Raw genomic sequence first — 22,071 nt, 5'->3', positions numbered from 1 at the left:
AACATGGTACTCCGCCGACAGATGGCTCATTAATGGGGTTTTCGAGATCCCTGGGCTGTCCCATTTGGGACCATATTGTGTGCTTAAAATGTTTATTATGTGACTAATAAATACGCATTGTGTGTTAGAGAAAATCGGAAAATATAGATGAATCAAAGCAAAACAAACTCTTTAATCCTGCTACCACGAGAGACAATTGCTATTATTTGGGGAAAATAAGTCCAGATTTTCTTTCATTACTTACATGCATTTGTACACATCTACACATTTTCCCCAGCATGAGGTCATGCTGTTTTTATAGCAAGCTGTGGTGGTTTTGTTTTAAATAGGCTCCACACCCAATGTGGGGCTTGAACTTACAACCCCAAGATTAAGAGTCATGTGCTCTGTCAACTAAGCCAGCCAGGGGCTCCTGTAGCAAGCCATTTTTAAACAACATTATAGGTGGAATGTATGTGCATGTCAGATACATAACTATTCATTTTTCAAAAGCAGCAGGCTTTTTTAAATTGGCTGAGCATACCATAAAATATTTGACCAACCTGCTTTTTGGTGAGCACTTAGGTTGCATCTAGTTTTTAAGCTGGTAAGAATACGGAGGTGGGACACCTGACAAGCTTAGTTGGTAGAGTGTGCAACTCTTGATCTCGGGGTTGTAAGTTTAAGCCCCACATCGGGCATAGAGATTACTTAAAGATAAAATCTAAAAGACTATAAAGGTGAACATGTTTATATATTCATGTTTTGTTCTCATTGGATTTATTTTTTTAGAACAAATTTTTGCCAAGTAGAATTTTTTTTAAGATTTTATTCATTTATTCATGAGAGACAGAGAGAGAGGCAGAGACCTACACAGAGGGAGAAGCAGGCTCCATGCAGGGAGCCTGATGTGGGCCTCGATCCCCAAACTCCAGGATCACGCCCTGAGCTCAGATGCTCAACTGCTGAGCCACCCAGATGCCCCTCTTGCCAAGTAGAATTACTGACTTTTTCATGTAAACCTTTTATTGTGTGTGATACCATGTACTGAAAAGTATATCATCTACGAGAATATAGTTCATAAACTTGCTTAGAACATGTGTGTATAACCTGCACTAGGATCAGAAATAGAATATTCCCAGTACTCATGCCCCATTCAAATTGCTACTCTCCTCTCAGCGGCAACCACTATTCTGACTTCCTTTTTTAAACATTAAGAGAGGGGCACCTGGGTGGCTCAGTCAGTTAAGCATCCGACTCTTGATTTTGGCTCAGGTCATGATCTCAGGGTCGTGAGATGGAGCCCCACGTCATACTCCCACTGGACAGTGGAGCCTGCTTAAGATTCTCTTTCTCCTCCTTCCTCTGCTCACCTCTTAAAAAATAAAAAGAAAACTACGATAATATCATCATTATTATCAGAGAAGTTTTAGGGGAAAATTCAGGGGAAATTATAGTTTTCTCGTATATCCACCCCCACACACATGCATGGCCTCTGCTGTTATCAATACCCTCCCCCAAGTGCTATGTTAGATATAGTTGATGAACCTACATGACATGTCATTATTGCCCAAAGTCCATAGTGTACCTTCAGGTTCACTCTTGGTGTTGTGCATTCTGTGAGTTTGGGCCTATGTATAGTGATGTGCCCCCATCACGATGGGGCCCTACAGAATCCTTTCACTGCTCTAAGCCCTCCTGCTCTACTTATTCAGCCCTCACCTCCACAACCTCTGACAGAGATGCAGAAACTGACCCTTGGAAAGGTTGGATAACCGCTAGGGGTGATGACTACTTTTCATGTCTTTGTAGTTTTGCCTTTTCCAGAATGTCAGAGAACTGGAATCGTCCAGAATGTAGCCTTTCTATCCTGACTTCTAACACTGTAGATGACTTTTGCCTGTTCTTGAACTTTATTTGAATGGAATCCTAAAGTATGTGCTCTTTCATGTCTGACTTCTTTTGCTTGTTTTTATGGTTCTTTGTTTTTTAAGACTTTTAATTTTTTAAGGTAATCTCCACCCAGTGTGGAACTCAAACTCAGAACCCCGAGATCAAGAGTTGCACACTCCACAAGCTAAGGCAGCCAGATGCCCATTTTTGTGTATTTAAAGCTCACCCGAGTTTACAACACATACTGTTGGTTCACATTCAGTGTTGTGTACTATTCTATTGCTTGACTAGACCACACTGGAACACTCTTTTTCTGTCCTGCCATTGCTTAGCATTTGGATAGCTTCCAGTTTAGGGGCTGTTGAAACTGTACTGCCATGAACCTCCTTCTGCACATTTTCTCATAAGCACGAGCATGCATTTCTGTTGGATATGTACCCAAGAGTGGAATTGCTAGGTCATTGAGTCTACAAATGTCTTTGCTGATATACATGTGATATAAATGGCTGTATCCTCCTCCAGAAAAGTAGTCATCACCCCTAGCGGTTATCCAACCTTTCCAAGGGTCAGTTTCTGCATCTATAATAGGGATACAGACCTGTCCCGGGTGTCATAGGGAAGAGATGAGCCTGTGTGTGGAGCCGTGCATCTGGCATTCCAAGCCCTCTGGACCAGTTGGCGGTCATGAGTATTTTCTCACCAATAATGGCTTTGAGGGAGGCTGGAGAATCTGAGCTGCAGATTCTTGAAGAGATGTGACCTGACTCTGAGACAAAAAAAAAAAAAAAAAAATTGGTGGTGGTGGGAGGTGCTGGGTGGCTCAGTTGGTAGGGCATGTGACTCTTGACCTTGGGGTTATAAGTTGGAGTCCCAGGTTGGGGATAGAGATGACTTTTAAAAATTCTGAAAAAAAAAAAAACCCCACAGGAAATGAGATGATCAGCTGGTTCCAAAAATTAGCTGCCTCTGCAACAGGAGGAGAAAAGATGTTTAATGCATGGGAACTGCTGGGAGGAGGGGGGGTGGTGGGAGCTGGCTTGGTAGCCCAGAGCCTGTTTGGCAAGTTCTACCTAAACTATATGTAGTCCCCGGGGACCAGGTGTGAAGACCTTGCACACCAGGATATATGGTCAGACAGGAGATACTGAGTAGTGGTTGAGGGCAGGCTTGGGAGATGGATCCAAGCTCCGCCCATTACTGGTTGTGTTGTTGAAAGTGGTCTGACCTGCATTTTTCAAGTCATGAGACAGGAGAGTATCTACTCCCCTACAGGGTTGTATTGAGGATGAAGTGAGAAGACATAGGTCAGTGTTTCATACTGTGCCTTTCATAAACTAAGCCCTGGTGTGGCCAGAACCATTATGAATATGGGAACGCACAAGGACAGTTTCCTCTGTGGAAAAAACCTGGCCCACCGGCCCTGAAATGGTAATTAAGAAAAACTCTCATACTTAGGTTTTCTTAAACTATTGGGGAGATCTACATATATCATCCATAGCACGATGATCAAAAAATCCCATTTCTTTTCCTTCCAGTCTCCTTGCTGTACCAGATTCTCCTTCTGTGTCTCACCACGTGTCTCCCAAAAAATCCCTTCCAGCCTGAACCACTTTTCCCTCCCATACTCCTCTGTCTCGCAATATGTGACTGGGCATACGAAGTCCCTTGCTCAGCTAGGAGAACACCTGTCTTCAGGAGCAGGAGGGGAGGAAGTCAGGCTGGGGAAGGGGAAGATGACCTGGCTCATGTCTATGCCGTCCCAGGAGCTGCCGTTAGTAGTACAAGTTGTATTGTCAAGGGGACAGAATTAATAACCTCAGAGGTGCATCGTCAGGAAGGATGGGAAACGCTTTGTTGGAGTCTTCATCCAGTGGTGCTCAGGTGGGGGATGCAGGAGAATGATGGAATGGGAGGGTGGGGATGAGGCAGGGGAAGGTCACCAGCCTCCTGCTGGTAGCTCCTGAGTTGGTTCAGTGGTCACTAACATCTTCTGTCTGTCTCTCCCCATTCCCCCCTCTCCTCTCTCCTCCTTCCCATCTCCTCTCTCCCCCTTCCCATCTCCTCTCTCCCCTGCTTCTCAGTCTCGTCAGACCAGATCGAGCAGCTCCACCGGAGGTTTAAGCAGCTGAGTGGAGACCAACCCACCATTCGGTAAGGTCTGCAGTTGGGTTTGGCCGTTGGGCAGGCCAATGGAGGATTTCTCTTGCCATCTCTCTCTCTCTTTCCCTGAATGCAGGGGGACTCTAGAAGAGTCCCTGGGTCGCCCCACTTCCACAGCAAACCTATAGTTGTAATTCTTTCAGTCCCTTCTAGATAAGATGTTTTAGAGCCAATCTAGAGCCACACCTGTTTCTCTTGGGATCAGGAATGTCTAACTGGAGTGAAGACAGTGGGCTAGTCAGCTATGCCTACCCTACCCCGACTTCCTCAAATGCTTTGGGCCTCCGTGCTTGAATCCCAGGTAGACATTGAGCATGTGTTGAATGTCTCTTGACTCTGCTTCCTCACAGTAGTTAGTTCCGGCCTCAGGCAAGATGGCGGCAGCAGGCTCTGCTCCCTGTCAAGGGAACTGGTCATCCTACATTGCATTTTTAATGTTAATCTTTTAGAAGCTATGGAGGTTACTTTTTTAGTGAAGAGGAATGCCTTCAACTGTCCTTATCCTAGGAGAGCGTGTTTAGTCATAGATGCGGGTTGAGTCCTACAGAACAAGGCTAGTGAGAGGTCCTCGTTAGCATGCTTGGTCGTCACAGGGTTGGCCAGGAAGCTTCGACAGTTGAACCGTGGCAAGCGAGAGTTTCCAACGCACGGTGGACAGCGCACTACCACAAGCTTTCTAACAGATGTAGTTTCCTGAAATAAATATTCAAGGTCTGAAGGTTACAGTCTTCGAACTTCAAAATAAACATTCAAATAATCCAGGAAAACTTCCTTTGTCTTAGTAAACAGGCTTATATTTCACCCAAGTGTTATGGAAACACACAGATAAAATATCCACTTCCCTTGTCTGTCTAAACAAAAGCATGTTGGTAATCCCATGCACTGTTCTCTCAGAGCTTCCATTCCCAGAGCTCAGCTTCTGGTGGTCTCATGGTTCCTGTGGCTTCCTGTCTCAATGTGATCGTATCCAAGGCAGGATTTGAGCCAGGTAGGGCTGGGATCTTTAATTCTGTCCGAGACACCTGCTAAGCCCAGGAAAGGAGAGGGAATGGGCCCAGCAGAAAGTCACCTGGCTGCTTATTGGCCCTGACAGTGTTACAGGTCTGAGTCTGAGCCCATCACCAGGGCCGGGGCTGGGGGTGCAGCTGGGTCATGAGCCAGGAGCAGGGATGGAGGGTGGAGTGGTTTCCCAGGGGTGGGTACAGGGGGCGATCCCCTCAGCTGGGCACCTGGGAGTCTAAGGCCAGGTACCCGTGCACCTGGATATTAGAACATGGACGTGTCAAGGCCCCCCTCCACCTCCCCCGTGCTCTATGCCAGATGCTTGGTACCTGAGCTGATGGATGCAGTTCACAGCAGGCGACGTGTGAAGGAGAGGCCCCCTTTCTCAGAGTAATTTCCCAGCAAGCTGTGCTCCCCAGCCCTGGAACAGGCTTCTGTTCTTAGGGGTCCATGGGTCTCGACTCTTGAGAGGTTTTCAGTTCAACTTCAGCATGTGTTTAATTTTCAGACTTGGGGAAAACAGAGGCAAACACCCTGGCATGGGAAGCAAATTGCCCCAGAATCCTCTTGTGTCGGGGTCTGTGTGAGTTGGCGTTAGTTACTCTGTGTCTCTGAACCTGTCTCCACATCCACCGAGTGAGCCTGGTCCTGCAGGGTTTGATCTGGACACTGACAGTGAGCAGATATGTGCAGGATGGTTCCGCTCTGAGCTGGATTTGTGGGCACTTGGCTGTGATGCCCAGGGGCCCCTCCCAGCTTGGGATCCTAGCATCCGAGCCCTGTGTTGCCCAGGGGCTCCTCCTGGGCCTTCGCAAGGACAGACTGAACCACTGTGCTCTGCACACATTCTTTCCCAGCTGGAGTGTGTGTGCAGATCACTCGGGGACCTTCCTAAGGTGGGCTTGGCTTGGGCAGGTGTGTGGGGCCTGAGACTCTGTGTTTCTAACCAGCACCTGCACCACACATCCCTGGGGCAGCCAGCACAGTGCCTGGGGCATACCAGGTGCTCCTGCATCCATCCCCCACCAACCAGCCTGAGGGCCACCCAGCTCTCCTGCCCCACCAACCAGGCCTCAGGTGCCCATCTGTGCAGCCTTTCCATCCTCCTCCACCCCCCTCAAGCCTGTGGCCTCCCCGCTCTGTCTCACATCCCTCTGACTAAATCCAACATGGCTGTTAGGTCTTAGCAGAAGCAGGGTTTCTTCTGGGAAGTCTGCCTTGATGACGCTGTCAGCACCGTGCCAGGTTCCCAGGGCCCCTTACGTCCTCCCTGCAGCCACAGGAGGTAGCTTCAGCATCTGGCTCTGCCTCCTGGTGCGATGGCCAGTGGGAATGTGTGTGTGATCCCCGGGGAACCATGTTACCACACAGGTTTTGACTCATAGGTCAAGAGAGGGGCCCCAGACTCTGCATTTCCAACAAGCATGGAGGGTCACAGACAGGTTGGCCTCCCCAGCACAGAGGACAATGCCCAGTCATCCCTCTGGGTCGGGTGAGTGGAGGCTGCACCCCCGCAGGCACTCCGGGACCCACGTTGCAGGCTCCTGCCTCCCACCTGTGGGCTGTCAGGGCAGGGGAACATGAGCTTGAGCTCTGCCCACCCATCCTGGCCTGTCTGAGTCTCCTGTGCACCCACCCCCAGGACCTTCATACACATCATGCCTTTCCCACCTGCCCTCACGCAAGCCATGTGTGTGTTTGCCTGGACTCAGTTAGCACCCCCAGCTCGCAGGCCCTGAGGCGTCCCTGTGCCCTTGAGGTCACGTCTGTACTCTTTTTTTTTTTTTTAAAGATTTTATTTGTTCATGAGAGATACTCAAAGAGAGGCAGAGACCTAGGCAGAGGGAGAAGCAGGCTCTTCCAAGGGATCCTCATGTGGGACTCGATCCCAGGACCCAGGATCACACCTTGAGCTGAAGGCAGATGCTCAATGGCTGAGCCACCCAGGCATCCCCATGTCCATACTCTAGCTGGGGTCCACCAAGGGCTTCGAATGCTGGTTTTTCCTCTGCTGAGGGCTACTTGTGGACATCACCTCCTCTAAGATAACACTCCTGCCCCCCTGCACTCCCATGGTCTTCTCCTGGGGGGCCCATCCCACCATTTACAGAATCGCAGCTGTGCCCCTAACAGGCTGCTGGCCCCAATAAGGGCCAGGAACTGGGTCTTTTTCCCTGATCCTAGTGCTGCATCCAGGGCTGGAAATATACCAGATGCTCTGGGAGTGCCACTACTGGGTAGTTGAATGAATAGGAAAAAGCAAAGTAATGAGGAAGGGAGTATAAGGACCACCAAAGTTCTTTATGAGCCACGATGCATGGAATACGTCCATGCTGTATCCCCCCCTTGGGTATGCGTATCCCTGGGGAAGAATTTATCTGAGGCCGGGCTCATAGGAACTATTCATGGATGCAAGCTGTTATTAATTGAGCCTGTTTTGTGTGCTGTGTAGCTGGAGTACGTAACTTCAATCTTATAAAACCCCACAGGGGTTGCCTGAGTGGCTCAGCAGTTGGATATCTGCCCTTGGCTCAGGTCGTGATCCTGGGGTCCTGGGATTGAGTCCCCTATCTGGCTCCCTGCAGGGAGCCTGCTTCTCCCTCTGCCTGTGTCTCTGCCTCTCTCTGTGTATCTCTCATGAATAAATAAATAAAATCTTAAAAAAAAAAACAAAAAACCCTACAGGAAGTAGTGGTAGGAACAGCTGTACTCCATTTTATAGATGGGAAAGTTGGCCTCAGAGAGGTCAGGTGCCTGTTCCCGAGTCACACAGCTCATAAGTGGAGAAGCTGGGATTTGAGCCCAGTGCTGAAATCCTCTGCAAGGAAGCTGTGGGCATTGCCTTCATTTGGGCAGTGGCCTCTAGGGACCTCAGTCTTCCTGTTCTGCCACCTGAAGATCCTCCAGCCTTATCATCCCAGGGTGGGCGTGTATAATCCCCATCATCGAAGCCCTGTTCCAGTGTCTCGCAGTCTCTGCTGGGAGGTGAGTGTCAGCTGCATAGAGACAGGAGGTGAGCACTGGGTGTTATGCTATATGTTGGCAAATTGAACTTCAGTGAAAAAAAAAAAAAGTGATAGACCACGGCATTTTATGCAAATAGGCCTGCCTGCAGGGTCCCCCTCGCAGAACCCCAGGTGTTCCTGCCCATTCTCCCAGGGCAGAAGGGATGAACAGCTCTGGGCTGTGATCGGGTCCTCAGCACCTTCCCCACATTGCCAAGGGTTTCCTGAGTGACCCTAGGCTGGGCCTTCCACCTCTCTGATACCTGGGTACATCTAGGAAGCTGTGGGCTGTGCTGGAGCTTCATTCGTTAATGTTGACTTGGAACGTTGTGAAAGGCATTGCCCAGCGTCCCCTGGGTGAGGCCCCCATCGCCGCTGTCTGGGAGGGGTATGGGAGGTGACACTCTGCCCTGCCTTCTCAGAAAATGAGGTGCTCCAGAGCTTCTTAGAGTCCAGTGGAATGGGGGTTGAGGTGGGTGCCTCAAGTGCAAAGAGCCCCTTAAAAGTGATCATTTAAACCTGCAGGCTTTAAACATAGACTAGTAAGTTTTGTAAATTGCATTAGAAAGTTAATGAAGAATTGAGTTTCTGAATTTGGCTTTGACAAATTGCATATAGTTAAAAAAGAAAATTTCCCACAAGGTAAAAACTGCCAGAAGGGATTTTTTTTTTTTTTTTTTTTTTTTTTTTTTTGCCAGAAGGGATTTAATTTTAATCCATTTCCTACCCGTGTTTGGTGAGTCCCTTCTCCTGAAAATTCTCTAAGGATGTCCAGGGATGGCCTCCCCCTGAGGCCTCAGAGCTGCTGTATCAGAGCCCCACTCCATGTGTGCTCCGAACAAGGGCCAGCAACCATTTTTTAACAAAAGAGATAGAATTTTATTTATTTTTTCAAAGATTTTATTTATTTATTAGAGAGCACAAGTTACGGGGAGGGGGAGAAGGAGAGGGAGAAACAGACTCCCCACTGAGCAGGGAGCCTGACTCTGGGCTTGATCCCAGGCCCCTGGGATCATGACCTGAGCCAAAGGCAGCAGCTCAAGAGTCTCAGAACCCACTGAGCCACCCAGGTGCCCCTGATTTTTTTTAAATCCTAATGCTGCATTCTTTTTGTTAAAGGGCTCCTCTAAATTATATGTTTCAGGACCCCAAAACCTGAGTCCACTCTGACCACAAAGCACGGAGCTCAGAGTCTTCTTGGAGAAATGCTTGAAGAGAAAACAATCATCCTACACACTGAGTCCCTATGCTGTGCAGACTTGTCTCCAGTCCTCAAGAGCTTCTGTTCTGGCCGGGAAGCTCCCTCCCTAAGTAAACCCATGAATAGATATGAATTTTAGATCATGAGAGAAGTACAGTAATTGCTTCTGGCACTTTTTCTTTCTTTAGTGGGGCCACTTCACCGGTGAACGTCTTAAACAGCATACTTTACTTCTTGAGAGCGCTGCGTGCGACGGGCTCAGCACCCCCAGAAATAGACACTGTGGAATACTTCAGACAGAGTGATGCAGGCCAGCGGGAGGTCTGATTAGATAGAGCCACATTACAAAAATATTTTTAGATCCATCAGACCGTTGAATGTGGAGTGAGTAAATGGAACCACGGACATACAAGGCAGAGAGAAAGGGAGCCGTGTTCATTGCTGGGCACCACCAAAGTGTAGAGCAGCGTTCATTTTTTTTTTTTAATGATTTTTATTTATCATTTGAGAGAGAGCACAAGTGGGGAGCGGCAGGGACAGAGGGGGAGGGGAGAAGCAGGCTGCCCGCTGAGCAGGGAGTCTGACGGAGGGCTGGATACCAGGACCCCAGGATCATGACCTGAGCTGAAGGCAGACGCTTCACCTATTGAGCCACCCAGCTGCCCCGAACATAAAGTTTTTATAGAGACTCTTTCCTGGGAAGGTTTAACACCGGCTCAGCTCTTGTGCAAAAGCACATGGATGGGATAGACAGCCTGGTGCATTTAGGGAATCCTAGTGTTTCTAGGAATGTGCATTAACCTTCACACAGGTTCCCTGGGGATCATGTTAAAAGTGAGGGTTCTGATTGCGCATGAGCAGCAGCTCTGTGTTTCTCACAAACTCCAAATGATGCTGATCCTGCTGGTCTACACTTTGAGTAGTTGGGTGTTGTCGGGGAGACTCCAGGTAAGTGAGTCCCCGTGGGGGTCAGTTTCCCCAGTGTATACTATCTCGTGGCCCCCATGCGAGAGATCTCAACTGCCAAACTGTGTGCAGTGGAGGGGTGGGGGGGCCAGGAGCATCGGGCAGGCAGGCCCCAGAGTAAAGACCAGTGATGGGCCAGATGGGCCAGTGTGAGAAGGAAGGCCTGGGGTTCCTGTCTGGGAACCTTGGGGGCCTTGCTGTGTCCTCGGCTCCCAGGGGTGCTCTGCCCTGGCGGAGGCTGAGGCCAGCCCCAAGCCTGCAGAGAGAGCTTTGCGGTTGAGCTGGCCCTCCGAGCTGCCGGAAACCAGCCCACACCACGAGCCTTGCGGAAGAGCCCCTCCTTGGTGGTTTCTCAGTCTTTCCTTCCCTTGCGGGGGCTGGGTGCTTGTCTTGCCTTCTTTTCTGGGTCCCGGATGGGGCCTCTAGGGCCTGGGGGTGGGGGACAGATCCCCAACCAAATTTCAGTTCTTTCTCTTTGAGGTAAAAACATACAACCCAGAGGAAGTATATGGGGTGGTTAGGGCTGAATTCAAAACTCCCCTCCTAGCTGTGGGACTGTGGCTTCATCACTTTGCCTCCCCGGGTCTCATTTCTTGCCTGTAAAATGGGGATTATGGGTGTGTGGGGGCTGATGAGCTGATTAAACACAGCAGTGTTTGCAGAGCCCTTAGCACAGCCTGGCATAGGGAAAGCCCTCGGGATGCTGTTGGCGGGGAGATGGGATCTTTAACGCCCTGGCTCAACCCCTGGGAGGAGGTATGCAAGTGGTGTGCCCCTGGGGCCTCTGTGGGGGACCCCTCCCTGCTGGTCGCTGCGGCAGCATCACCAGACCTGGAGCTTAGGCCCCGGAGCCCTGGGCTCACAGGCAGGAGAGCCCTTTCCCACGCTGTGGCCTGTGCCCAGACACCTGCTGCCGAGCCGGTCCTACCAGCCCAGTGGGCACCTGGGGGCGGGTGGGGAGGAAGGAGGACAGGCCCGAAACTGGCATTTACGGGGCATTAAACTGCGGTCAGCCTCTCCCAGGCTCTGGGCTCCTGGCCTGCAGTCGACTTGTTGAAAAGAGGAAGTTGGCAAATATCCGGGAGTGTCTGCAAGGGCCCGAGAGCCAGACCTGAGTCTTCTAGCATTGTTTCCAGGGGATCCTGCGTGCCGCCAGTCCGTCGGTATCCTCCTCAGCAGTCTGAAATTTCTTTACTTCTCTGCCTCAGTCTCCCCATCTTTAACATGGGGATAAGCGTCTGCCTTATAGGAGAATAATGTAAAGCTCTTAGAGCAATACCTGTCACCTTGGGAGGACGCAGAAGGTTAGCTGCTATTATTATGGTCCTAATTTTATTCATTTATTTTTTAAAACATTTATTTCAGGGAATGAGAGTCTGCATGCACAGGTGTGCACTGGAGCAGGGGGAGGGGCAGAGGGAGAGAGGGAGAAAGAATCCTCCAGCAGACTCTCTGCTGAGTGTGGATCCCCGACGAGGGGCTCGATCCCAGGACCCCGAGATTGTGACCTGAGCCGAACCCAAGAGTCGGCCACCTAACCGGCTGAGCCACCCAGGCACACCTCTTATCCTAATGTTAAAATGAAGAGCTCACTGTATGTCAGGCAGCCTGCTAAGCACCATATGTGTATTTATCAGACTTATTCATTTCATTAACCCAATGATGCTACCCAGACATTCCCGTGATCCCCATTTTACAGATGATAAACCTGAGGCTCTGAGACGTGGAGAGGCGCACCCAAGATCATGTGCCTGGTCAGGAGCAGATCCTGAGCCAGATCCTGGTGTGTTGGATTTCACTACCCCTTTGCTGTGGGTGGTGCTGGGTCTGCACCCAATTCACAGATGAGGAAACTGAGGCATGGAACATCTGTCAGGTGCCTGTGAGAGAGAGCCAGGGTTTGAGTGTGGGTCTTGCAGGTGCTGTGCAGAGGAGCAGGGGGGCAGCTGGGCTTCAAGGACACCAGCACAGACCCGCCAGAGGCCAGGGCCCAGGCTGCTGTGCCCCCAGCCTGGTTCCTAGCATCTGCCTCATCTTTTCCCCTGTCAGGAGGGGAGCCCGGGCCTCGCTCAGCCCCCGAGAACCTGCAGCTTCCCCACTGTTGACCTCTGGTCCCTTCTGGGGAATCAACCAGACCCACTTTCACTTCGCAGGTGTGTCTGCATCCATGATGCTGCCAGCAGCTCTGGGGGGCAGCTCCTCTGAATGCCTGTTCCCAGGCAGGAAGTTGATGCTCTGCAGGATTCCAGCAGGGAAGTCCCCAGAGCATCTGAGCGGCCTGGACCCCTCGGTGGGGGGACCCAGCCTGGCCCTAGCTGGGTGCTCAGGACAGAACAGACCAGGGGTCGAGCGCTGCCCATACTCCCCATCCCTTTCACTCAGGTGTTTGCACATGGCTTACAGAGCACTGGCACTGCCCCTGGCCGTGCAAGCCATTGAGGACGTGGTGCTCTAGAAATGACTGCCCCTTCTGCATGTGCTCTGGTGCGCGGGTGCTGCTGTCTGCGGCATCTGCATGCTCACTTTACAGATAGCAAACTGAGGCCGAGGCAGGATTGGCAGAAGTTCTGACCCCTTGGCCAATGAAAGCCAGAGGGGGCCTGGGGTCTCAGCCACAGAGCTGCTGGTTGCCTCTTTTCCCTCCTCCCAGAATTCTCTCTCAAGCTCCCCGTGGCTCCTTTGGCCTGACTTCTCCTGGCTGAGGGGAGTATGATGTGGGGAAAAGTGTCGGCTCACAGAGAGGGGAACTTTTACAGACTGAACATACCCATGACCCCACATCCAGTCAAAGGCAGAACATTCTCAGCCCCAAAGCTGCCTCATCTTCCTGGTTACCCTCCTCGAAGGCAGTTGACCTTTCATCCTGACTTTGGGCTACATGGGTTAGTGCTGGTACCTTTTGTTCTTTATATAAATGGGATCATAGTGCAGTGGTTCTTTGCTTTTTGGTTTTTAAATACATTTTAGGGAAAATTTTTTAAATGCCTTATTGAGATATAATGCACATATCATACAGTTGACCCACTTAAAGTAGGCAGTCGGGGCGCCTGGGTGGCTCAGTCAGGTAAGCACCTGCCTTCAGCTCAGGTCATGATCTCAGGGTCTTGGGATCAAGCCCCACTTTGGGCTCCTTGCTCAGCAGGGAGCCTGCTTCTCCCTCTGCCTCTGCCCCGCCCTACTGCTTGTGCTCTTTCTCAAATCTTTAAAAAATTTTATTGGAGTTCAACTTGGCAACATTTAGCATAACACCCAGTGCTCATCCCATCAAGTGCCCCCCTCAGTGCCCATCCCCCAGTCACCCCCATCCCCCTGCCCACCTCCCTTTCCACTACCCCATGTTCATTTCCTAGAGTTAGGTGTCTCTCATGTTTTGTCACCCTCACTGATATTTTCACTCATTTTCTCTCCTTTCCTTTTATTCCCTTTCACTATTTTTTATTTTATTTTTTTTATTTTATTTATTTTTATTTTTTTATTTTATTTTTTTTTTCCCTTTCACTATTTTTTATATTCCCCAAATGAATGAGACCATATAATGTTTGTCCTTCTCTGATTGACTTACTTCACTCAGCATAATACCCTCCAGTTCCATCCACTTCGAAGCAAATGGTGGGTATTTGTCATTTCTAATGGCTGAGTAATACTCCATTGTATACATAGACCACAGCTTCTTTATCCATTCATCTTTCCATGGACGCCGAGGCTCCTTCCCCTGTTTGGTATTGTGGACATTGCTGCTAGAAACATCAACAAGAAAAGCATGCAGTTAATTTGAGGACATTTTCATCACCACCCCCTTTTCCCCCCCCGCAAGAAACCCCTGTGCTGATTAGCCATCAACTCCGTTATCACCTTGCCCCCAGCAACCAACCGTCTGTTTTCTGTCTCTGGATATGCCTATTCTGGTCATTGTGGAAAAACAGATCCTATAATACGTGGCCATGTCGTCTGGCCTCTCAGCACCGTGACTGTCCTCGTCTATATGGTAGCATGTATCAGGACTGTGTTCCTTTTTCTGGCTGAGTAGTGTTCCATCACCCCGGGCAACTATTCTGAGTGTGCCGCCGCCTTTAGGCCTGGGATCTTAGGAATCTAGAGTGTGGCACCAACAGACACTGGCTCTTGAGTTTGGGCGGGCACCCTGCGAGCCAGGCCTGCCAGCGCCACCCGTCACACCTGTGCCCAGTGATTAGCTTCTGCCCCCAAGCCAGCATCTTTTTTTTTTTTTTTTAAACAGCTTTACTGACCTGTGGTTCACCTACCATACAACTTGCCCATTAAATTGTACAATTCCACAGGGTTTTTAGTATACTGAAAGGTGTGCATCCGGCCGCACGGCCAAGTTGTGAATCTTTTGATTGTCCTGTTCAGAAACCTGGTGCCCTTAGCTGTCACACCTGTCATTCCCCTCCCCCGGCCCCTGGCTGCCCCTGGTCTCCCTTCTATCTCTCTGAATCCACCTGTTCGCGACATTTCATGTGAGTGAAATCATACACAGTTTTAGGTTAGTGCCTGGCTTCTTTCTCTCAGCATGTGTAATGTTTTCAAGGCTTGGCTATGTTGGCGCAGGGACCCCTACTTCCTTCCTTCTTTGTGGCCCAATAATACTCCATCATCTGGATGGACCACAAGTTATTGATGTGCTTCTCAGGTGACAGACACTTGAGAGGTTTCCACTTTGTGGCTGTTACGAGTAACGCTGTCTTGCCGTTCACGGACAAGTTCTTACATGGATGTGTTTGTAGGAGCAGAAGTGCTGGGTCACGTGTTAATTCCCCATTCACCTGTCAAGGACTTGCCAGACTGTCTTCCAGCCTCCCGGCAAGAATTCTGCTACCCCAATTCCAGACTGACCAAAGCAGGGTCTCCTCACTGGGTCTGTGATGGGCCTCAGGTGGTCCCTGACCCCTCAGAACGGGTTGCATATCTTGTGTGTCTGCATTTTTCTGGGGGTGAATTCCAGGACATAGAGCATCTCAAAGCCTTCAAATCCTCCCCGCTCCTACAGGGCAAAGGTTCGAGCAGGTGGCAGATCAGTGCAGCGTATTCCAGTCTTGTCTCTGGACTCTTCTCACAGGATCTGCTCAGGATTGATAAAGACAGCCTGATGAGTGGTGAACATGCCATCTGACATTGGATGTTTTCCCTGTCTCTCTCTCTTTCCGGTGTTTCTCCTCCTAACTGCGACTCAGCAAAGAGAACTTCAATAACGTCCCTGACCTGGAGCTCAACCCAATCCGATCCAAAATCGTCCGTGCCTTCTTCGACAACAGGTGGGCCCTCATCCCTGAACCAGCCCAATGGCAGGTGACTTTGGCCTCAAGGGGGCCTTTTACCCCTGTACCTACGTACGGTGCTCGTGTGCTCAGAGTCGCCCCTTAAACCAATGCAGAGAAGAGGGGGCTGTGTAGGAGTCAGAGGCACACAGCTCAAGCTCTGGAGTCCTAGCTGGTTGACTTTGGGCAGCTCACCCAATCTCACTGGGCCTGTGTGTTAGTTAGCTGTGGCTGCATAACAGATAATCCCAATTCTTAGCAGTTTAAAACAAATACTTATTTTTTAAAAATGTTTTATTTATTTCAGAGAGTGAGCAAGCAAGAGCGCGCAGGCAGGGGTAGTGGCAGAGGGAGATGGGGAAGCAGACTCCACACTGAGCAGGGAGCCTGATGTGGGATTTGATTCCAGGACCGCAGGATCATGACCTGAGCTGAAGGCACATGCTTTGTTGACTGAGCCACCCAGGTGCCCCCAAAACACATACTATCTCACTGTTTGTGTCCATTGTCAGGGATCCAGGTGCGGACTAGCTGCTGGCTTCTCAGGTCCAGGGACAGCTGTGATCTCAGTCATCTGAAGGCCTGATTGGGGCAGGCTCTGTTTCCAAGCTCACACACGTGGCTGGCAGCAGGCAGCACCGCAGGGACCCCTCCCCAGGGCTGCTCACTCACGGCAGCTCTTGGCCTCCTGCAGAGCAAAATCCACACAAGAGAGGAGGCGAGGTTGAGCCCCTGAGATGGAAGACCCCATTATATGTAACCTAATCTTGTCAGGGGGCATCCATCGTTTTTGCTGTGCTCTCTTCATCAGAAGTGAGTCGCTAGGTCAGCTCATGTGAAGAGAGGGGACAACACTCCTGAGTGCCAGGAGGTGGGAATCACTGGGAGCCACCTTGGAGGCTACCTCAGTTTCTGTACCTGTACAATTGAGGTCACAGTAGCATCTGCCTCATGGGGTTGCTGAGGGTCCACTGAGATGATGTTGTCTATCTTTCTGCTCATTTCCCTGAATTACAGAGAAACTGAAGCACAGAGTGGTGTTGCAGTGTCCTAGGGCTGCGGTTCCAGCCAGAGCTCATGGCCTCAAATGTCCAGTGTCGTTGGAGTTGACTTGCGTGACTTCATGAGACTCAGTATGTTTGAGTCTCTATCAAGAGTTGGGTTGCACACGCCTTCCCTAGGCAGTCGGGGCCTGTGGGCAAACACACCAGAGCCCCAGGCCTGACCCCTGTGTCTACAGACGCGGCTGAGAAACTGGGAGAACCAGCAGAAAGAGGAAGGAAGGGAATAGGCGTGTTGTGGCCAGAAGATGGGTGGTGACTTCTTGGACAGGTTTCAAGTTTGTGAACCTCAGCCACTCCGCTCTGGTTCTGCCAGGGCCATGCAGCCCTAAGCAAGATGCTGAGTCTCCCTGAGCCTCTCCTGTTCCTGGGTAGGGGTTGGTGTCCTCAGATGCCCTGGAAGTTGCAGAGTCTTGGCTGAGGGGCAAGGCCTGAGAGAGTGACCAAGAGTTAATGAGACAAAGCAGAGAGAGGTGTTTGGGGAGGACAGAACTGCATGTGCAAAGGCCCTATGGCATCAGAAAGTATGATGACTGTGTGTGGCAGAAAGGAGGTCTGGCTGGAGCACAGAGACCATGCAGGATGGGAGGTGTGGGGAGGGCAGAGCTGCATGCTGCAGCCCTTTCACCAGCAAGAGGTGTCTTGGGAGCAGCAGTGGGGGGGGGGGGGCACTGATGGGTTTAAGGTGGGCTACGGATCACAGCCCCTGGCTGCTGGTGGGCTGTGGGGGACGGAGGCCCAGGAGCAGGTGTATCACGGTCCCCCAGCTGGAGGCCAGGGTGCTGAGTGAAGGTGAGAGCAGCGAGCAGCTTTGTGGCACTGGGGAGAGGACAGAGGGGAAGGTTAGATCTGGGGTTGGAGGTGAGCAGAGGACTCCTCACAGATGGTTGTCACATTTGCCAGAGGGACGCCACACAGTCCGTGCTGGAGATAGGGTTGGAATCTCCTTTCTTAAAAGTTTTTGTTGATTTATTATAGAGAGACAGATGAGAGCACAAGTAGGCAGAGGGAGGCCAGTGTGGGACTCGATCCCAGGACCCTGAGATCATGACCTGAGCTGAAAGCAGATGCTTCACTGAGCCTCCATGAGCCGTGGAATCTCCTTTTTAATCCCAGTTCTGCCCGAAGTATCTGGGAAGGAGGCCTTGGTGGACAGTGAGGCAGAGCAGGAGGTGGGGGTGCTGGCAGGTGGTGGGAGGGGGGGCCAGGCCGGGAGAGGCACCCCTTGACATGGAGTTGACCTGCCTGTTGGGGGTCTAGTGTGGAAGGTCTCACAGGGTGCCCAGAGCCTGGTGGTGCCTGGTATGAGATGGGTGTGTGCGTGAGGATGTGGGCACACGCCTCCCTGTGTGTCCGTGAGGCTTGTTTCCAAAAGGCTCCATGCAGACTTGGCCACTTGGGAGGCCGGCCAGGCCTCAGGGACCCAGACTTCTATGGGGTGGAGCTGGAGGGGCCAGGGTTCCCATGACATGAGGTGACCTAGGGAGAGGCAAGGGTGCCTCTCCAGCAAACCGTGCTTCCTGGGGCCTGCGGGACCGGCTGGGACCAGGGTTTAGCAGGCTGGTCCTCTGGACAGACTGCGAGGGAGGCAGGGAGGACTGGGAGTGTGTCCAGACTGGAGAGAGGGCACTCCTGGCATGCGTGAGAATATTCTGGGTCCTGATTGGGGCGTGGGTGTCCTAGGTGCATACTGTTCAAATGCAAAATCTGTGTGTTAAACTGTATGCAGTTATTCTTTAAAACAAACCTGACTCCACATACACAGCTTGGCTTTCGTCTGTCACCTGGGGGAACCGGAACGGCTCCAGGACCTGTGTTTCCAGTGCAGGCATTCAGGTGTCTGCTGGGCTGCCGTCCGTGAGCGGTGGCCTCTGCCGAGGGGATGGGGCCTGGACCCGGGGCTGGGGCTGAAGCCTCTGTCTGGCAAGGGGACAGGAAGGCAGGGCCCAAGCATTTGCCACTGGACTTTGGGGTGGTCAGTCAGGGGCAGGAAAGACTCCCTGCTTCCCTCGGGGGTCCGAAGTCAGGACAGCTGTGGTGCTATCTGTGGGACGGAAGGGGAAAGGGATGTCAGGCAGTCAGGGAATGTGGAGTGTCCAGAGGTGGACATGGAAACAAACCTGTGGGGCCCCCTGAGAAGCCGAGAGTGGCAGGAGGGGGTGTGCAGGGCTGGGCCAAGGTGGATGGTGAGACCAACACGCACCCCCTGGATCCTGGGGGAGCAGGCCGAGGGATTGAGGCTTACCCTGAAATTTGAAGCTTCAAGGGCTTTAAGCAGGAGCAGTAGGGTCGAGTGCATTTTGCAGAGCTCACGTGGCTGTGCATAGAGCATGGGTGGGAGGGTCCTGCTGGGGATGGTGGAGGCTGGGTCAGGCCCTGGTGGGTGACGGGCAGGCAGCCTGGAAGTCTCTGAGGAGGGCAAGGTTAAGGATGGGCTCCCCAAGCCTGGGCCCAGAACAGCCTGGGGCCTGCAGCTGAGAGCCTGTACGCCCTCACCCATCCCTTGCTTCTTGTCTGGAAGTTCCGAGGGGGGTGAGGGAGGACTTTGAAGTGGGGGCCAGAGACAGGATTTTCTTCTTAAGGAAGACCAGAGCCAGCCTTGTTTTCCTGAGACCCTTCAAGAACAGGACTGTGAACAGAGAAGCTGTCTTGGGGGGCGGTGTGGACCCACCTCCAAGGGCTCCGTTGTTTACAGGGTCACCAGACGGTTAAGGATGAAACTACTGCTCTAAACCGGGCACTTGGGGTGCCTGGGTGGCTCAGTCAGCGAAGCATCTGCCTTCGGGTCAGGTCACAATCTCAGGGTCCTGGGATCGAGCTCCAAGTTGGGCTCCCTGCTCGGTGGGGAGCCTGCTTCTTCCTCTTCCTGTTGTTCCCCCTGCTTGTGCTCGTTTGCTCCCTCACTCTCTGTCATATAAATAAAATCTTAAAAAAAAAAAAAAAAAAAAAACCCAAACACGGGCATCTTTGTAAAAAGAATGGAAGCCGCCCACTTGCTGAGCACCGTGCGGCCACAAGGTGGACCCCGTGGAGCCCCGGCTGGGACGCGGGCCCTTCCCTGCCCCTCCAGGGCCAAGGGGACGACCTCGAGCCCGCCTTGACTTACTAAAAAAATCTGAAGTTATTAGTAAACCTTGCACCTCGGTAGTAAACCGCTTACTCCGCCCCCCCACGCGGGCCGCCACTACTTTCAGGCACCTGCTGAGGAGCGCGGTCGCAGCCTGTTCCTGCCGGAGGCCACGGAGTAGATCTTTTCGGCTTTGTTGGGCCTGCAACGTCTGTCACCACCGCTCGTCTCGGCCCTGGTGGCGGTGGCGACAAAACGGCCCCAGTTAGGAAATGAATGGGCATGGCTGTGTGCCAGTAAGACTTTATCGATAGGCATGGAACTCTGAATTTCATGGGATTCTTATTATTATTACTTTGGGTTTTTTACTCCCACGAATGTTTTCAACCATTTAAAAACCTAAAGCCCTTTCTTGGCTCATGGAGTGTACAGAAGTAGGCGGCAGGTGGGGCTGGCTCGTGGACTGCAGGTGGCCAGCTTCGGATCCGACGGATGGGGTCAGCAGAAGTAGCCTGGGGAGTTGCGGAATTGCTCGCTGCCTCGGTTTCCCCTCTCTGGAGAGCCCACCCCTGTGCACTGCAGCCCCCCAGCCCTCCCCGCTGCGTGGCTGGGGTCTTGCCCCGGGCCTCCAGGGCTGTGAGCTGTGGGGGGGCAGTGCGGGCCTTGGGCTAAGCCTCTGGGGACCCCCAGCGCCCTGCGAGCCGGCCGCTGGGCAGCGGAAGCCAAGGCCGAGTTGTCGGCCGCAGGGAACCGTGGGCCCAGGAAGGCCGCGCTCTGCGGCGTCGGTGGTGAGAGGACGGGCCGCAGGGCTCAGGCGCCGCCCCGTTTGCCCCCCTGCTCCCCCAGGAACCTGCGCAAGGGGTCCAGCGGCCTGGCCGACGAGATCAACTTCGAGGATTTCCTGACCATCATGTCCTACTTCCGGCCCATCGACACCACCATGGACGAGGAGCAGGTGCAGCTGTGCCGGAAGGAGAAGCTGCGATGTGCGTGCGTCTCCGCAGGTCCCTCCGCACCCCTGCAGCCGGCGGGTGGGCCAGTGTGGAGGGGGAGGGGGCCCCGGGCGGCATCCTCCGGGAGGCCGGTCCCAGGGCTCAGCGCCCGCCGCCAGGCCCGCGGGATCCCCCCGCGGGTGGTGCTCTTGGGCGGCTGGCTTCTCGGCCAAGGTGAAAAGGGGGGGCCTCCGGTTGGGACGGGCTGGGCTGCAGCAGGGCCCCTCCACTAAGCAGCCGCACGGCCTCGGTCCTTGGACGGGGCTCTGACTGTGAATATACACTGGTTCGGAGCTCGCTGAGGTCGCACGGGCACCCGGGGAGGTCCTGGGACGTTGTTTGCCACCCCCCCCACGTGCCCCCCAGCGCCAAGTTGGCCAGATGGGCCTCTGACGGGCCTGGTCTGGAGGACGCCCCCCCACCCCCAGGCCCTGGGCTCCGGAGCCACTTGTTCGTGATCTGGGCTGGCCAGCTGCACGGGGGCCCAGGGTGGCCTGTGTCACATGTCCCTTCCCCCTGTGGACTTTCCCATGACTCTTGACCTCCTGCTGCCTCCGCCCGAGGAGGCTCAGCCTCGTTAGCAGGAACAAGTAAACATGGGGACCGGGCTGGATTTAGCTCTGGAATGTGCGCGTGAGGCCTGGTGGGAACTGGCCGGGCCCTTCCTCCCTTGGTGCTCCAGGCCAGCGGGGAGCCGGGTGTCGGTGTCCCACCTGCTCCGAGGGCCGGCTCGGAGGTCATGGGGGCCCCTGGTGGCCCGTCCCTTCACAGGGCAGCCGTGGGTGAACACGCTAACTTCTCTGAGCTTCCGCAGCGCAGCCTGTGAAATGGGTTCAGGGCAGGCTCGCCTCACAGGGTCACGTGCGGATGAGAAGCGAAGACGTTTGCCGCACGTTGCCCGGCGTGGGGTGTCTGGTCTGTGCTGGATCGACGCCAGCGCAGGGCACTTAGCTTGAGGCTGAGCTAGGGGGGCGGGGGCTGCCTCCCCTTCAGCTCCTGGCCTCCCTTGGGCTGCTGGATGCTGAGTGATGTCAGTCCAGGAACAAAGTGAATGACACAAAGTGGAATAACCAGAGGGGAGGAGGTGCTGAGGTCCCTTGTGCCCTCAGGGGGCCGGCTCAGACCAGCCAGGGGCCTGAATATTGGCAGGGGGCCCATGGCCTGCCCATGATCGCTGCCTTCTTGGGTCTTTGAGGAGTGATGCTTTCTTTTTTTTTTTTTTTTAAGATTTTATTTATTCATGAGAGACAGAGGGAGGCAGAGACACAGGCAGAGGGAGAAGCAGGCTCCATGCAGGGAGCCCGACGTGGGACTCGATCCTGGGTCCCCAGGATCAGGCCCCGGACTGAAGGCAGTGCTAAACCGTTGAGTCACCCAGGGATTCCCTGGGGTTTTTTTTTGTGTGTGTGTGTGAAGATTTTATTTTATTTTTTGTTTTTTATTTTGTTTGAAGATTTTATTTTTAAGTA

The 22,071-nt window shown here is 52.7% G+C and overlaps 1 protein-coding gene and 2 long non-coding RNA genes across 3 annotated transcripts in view; 2 read left to right on the top strand and 1 right to left on the bottom strand.

Annotated features, from left to right (window-relative positions):
- TESC (tescalcin) overlaps nucleotides 1–22,071 on the top strand; it is a 47,401-nt gene that overhangs the window by 18,919 nt on the left and 6,411 nt on the right. The window contains exons 2-4 of the mRNA XM_038575227.1: nucleotides 3,954–4,023; nucleotides 15,399–15,479; nucleotides 20,457–20,614. Coding sequence (XP_038431155.1) covers nucleotides 3,954–4,023; nucleotides 15,399–15,479; nucleotides 20,457–20,614 — 309 coding nt within the window. The remainder of the gene's footprint in view (nucleotides 1–3,953; nucleotides 4,024–15,398; nucleotides 15,480–20,456; nucleotides 20,615–22,071) is intronic.
- Nucleotides 4,055–9,412, top strand: LOC119877587. The gene is made up of 2 exons (XR_005379232.1): nucleotides 4,055–5,020; nucleotides 9,184–9,412. It is a non-coding gene; the product is annotated as an uncharacterized LOC119877587 (long non-coding RNA).
- On the bottom strand, nucleotides 9,056–14,260 carry LOC119866165. The gene is made up of 3 exons (XR_005379231.1): nucleotides 14,059–14,260; nucleotides 13,769–13,940; nucleotides 9,056–11,448 (listed from the first exon to the last, which is right to left on the bottom strand). It is a non-coding gene; the product is annotated as an uncharacterized LOC119866165 (long non-coding RNA).

The sequence above is a fragment of the Canis lupus genome, chromosome 26 (assembly GCF_011100685.1).
Source record: "Canis lupus familiaris isolate Mischka breed German Shepherd chromosome 26, alternate assembly UU_Cfam_GSD_1.0, whole genome shotgun sequence".
Taxonomy (NCBI): Eukaryota; Metazoa; Chordata; class Mammalia; order Carnivora; family Canidae; genus Canis; species Canis lupus.
The sequence above is the reverse complement of the archived record's forward strand: the minus strand, read 5'-3'. Positions and strand labels throughout refer to the sequence as shown.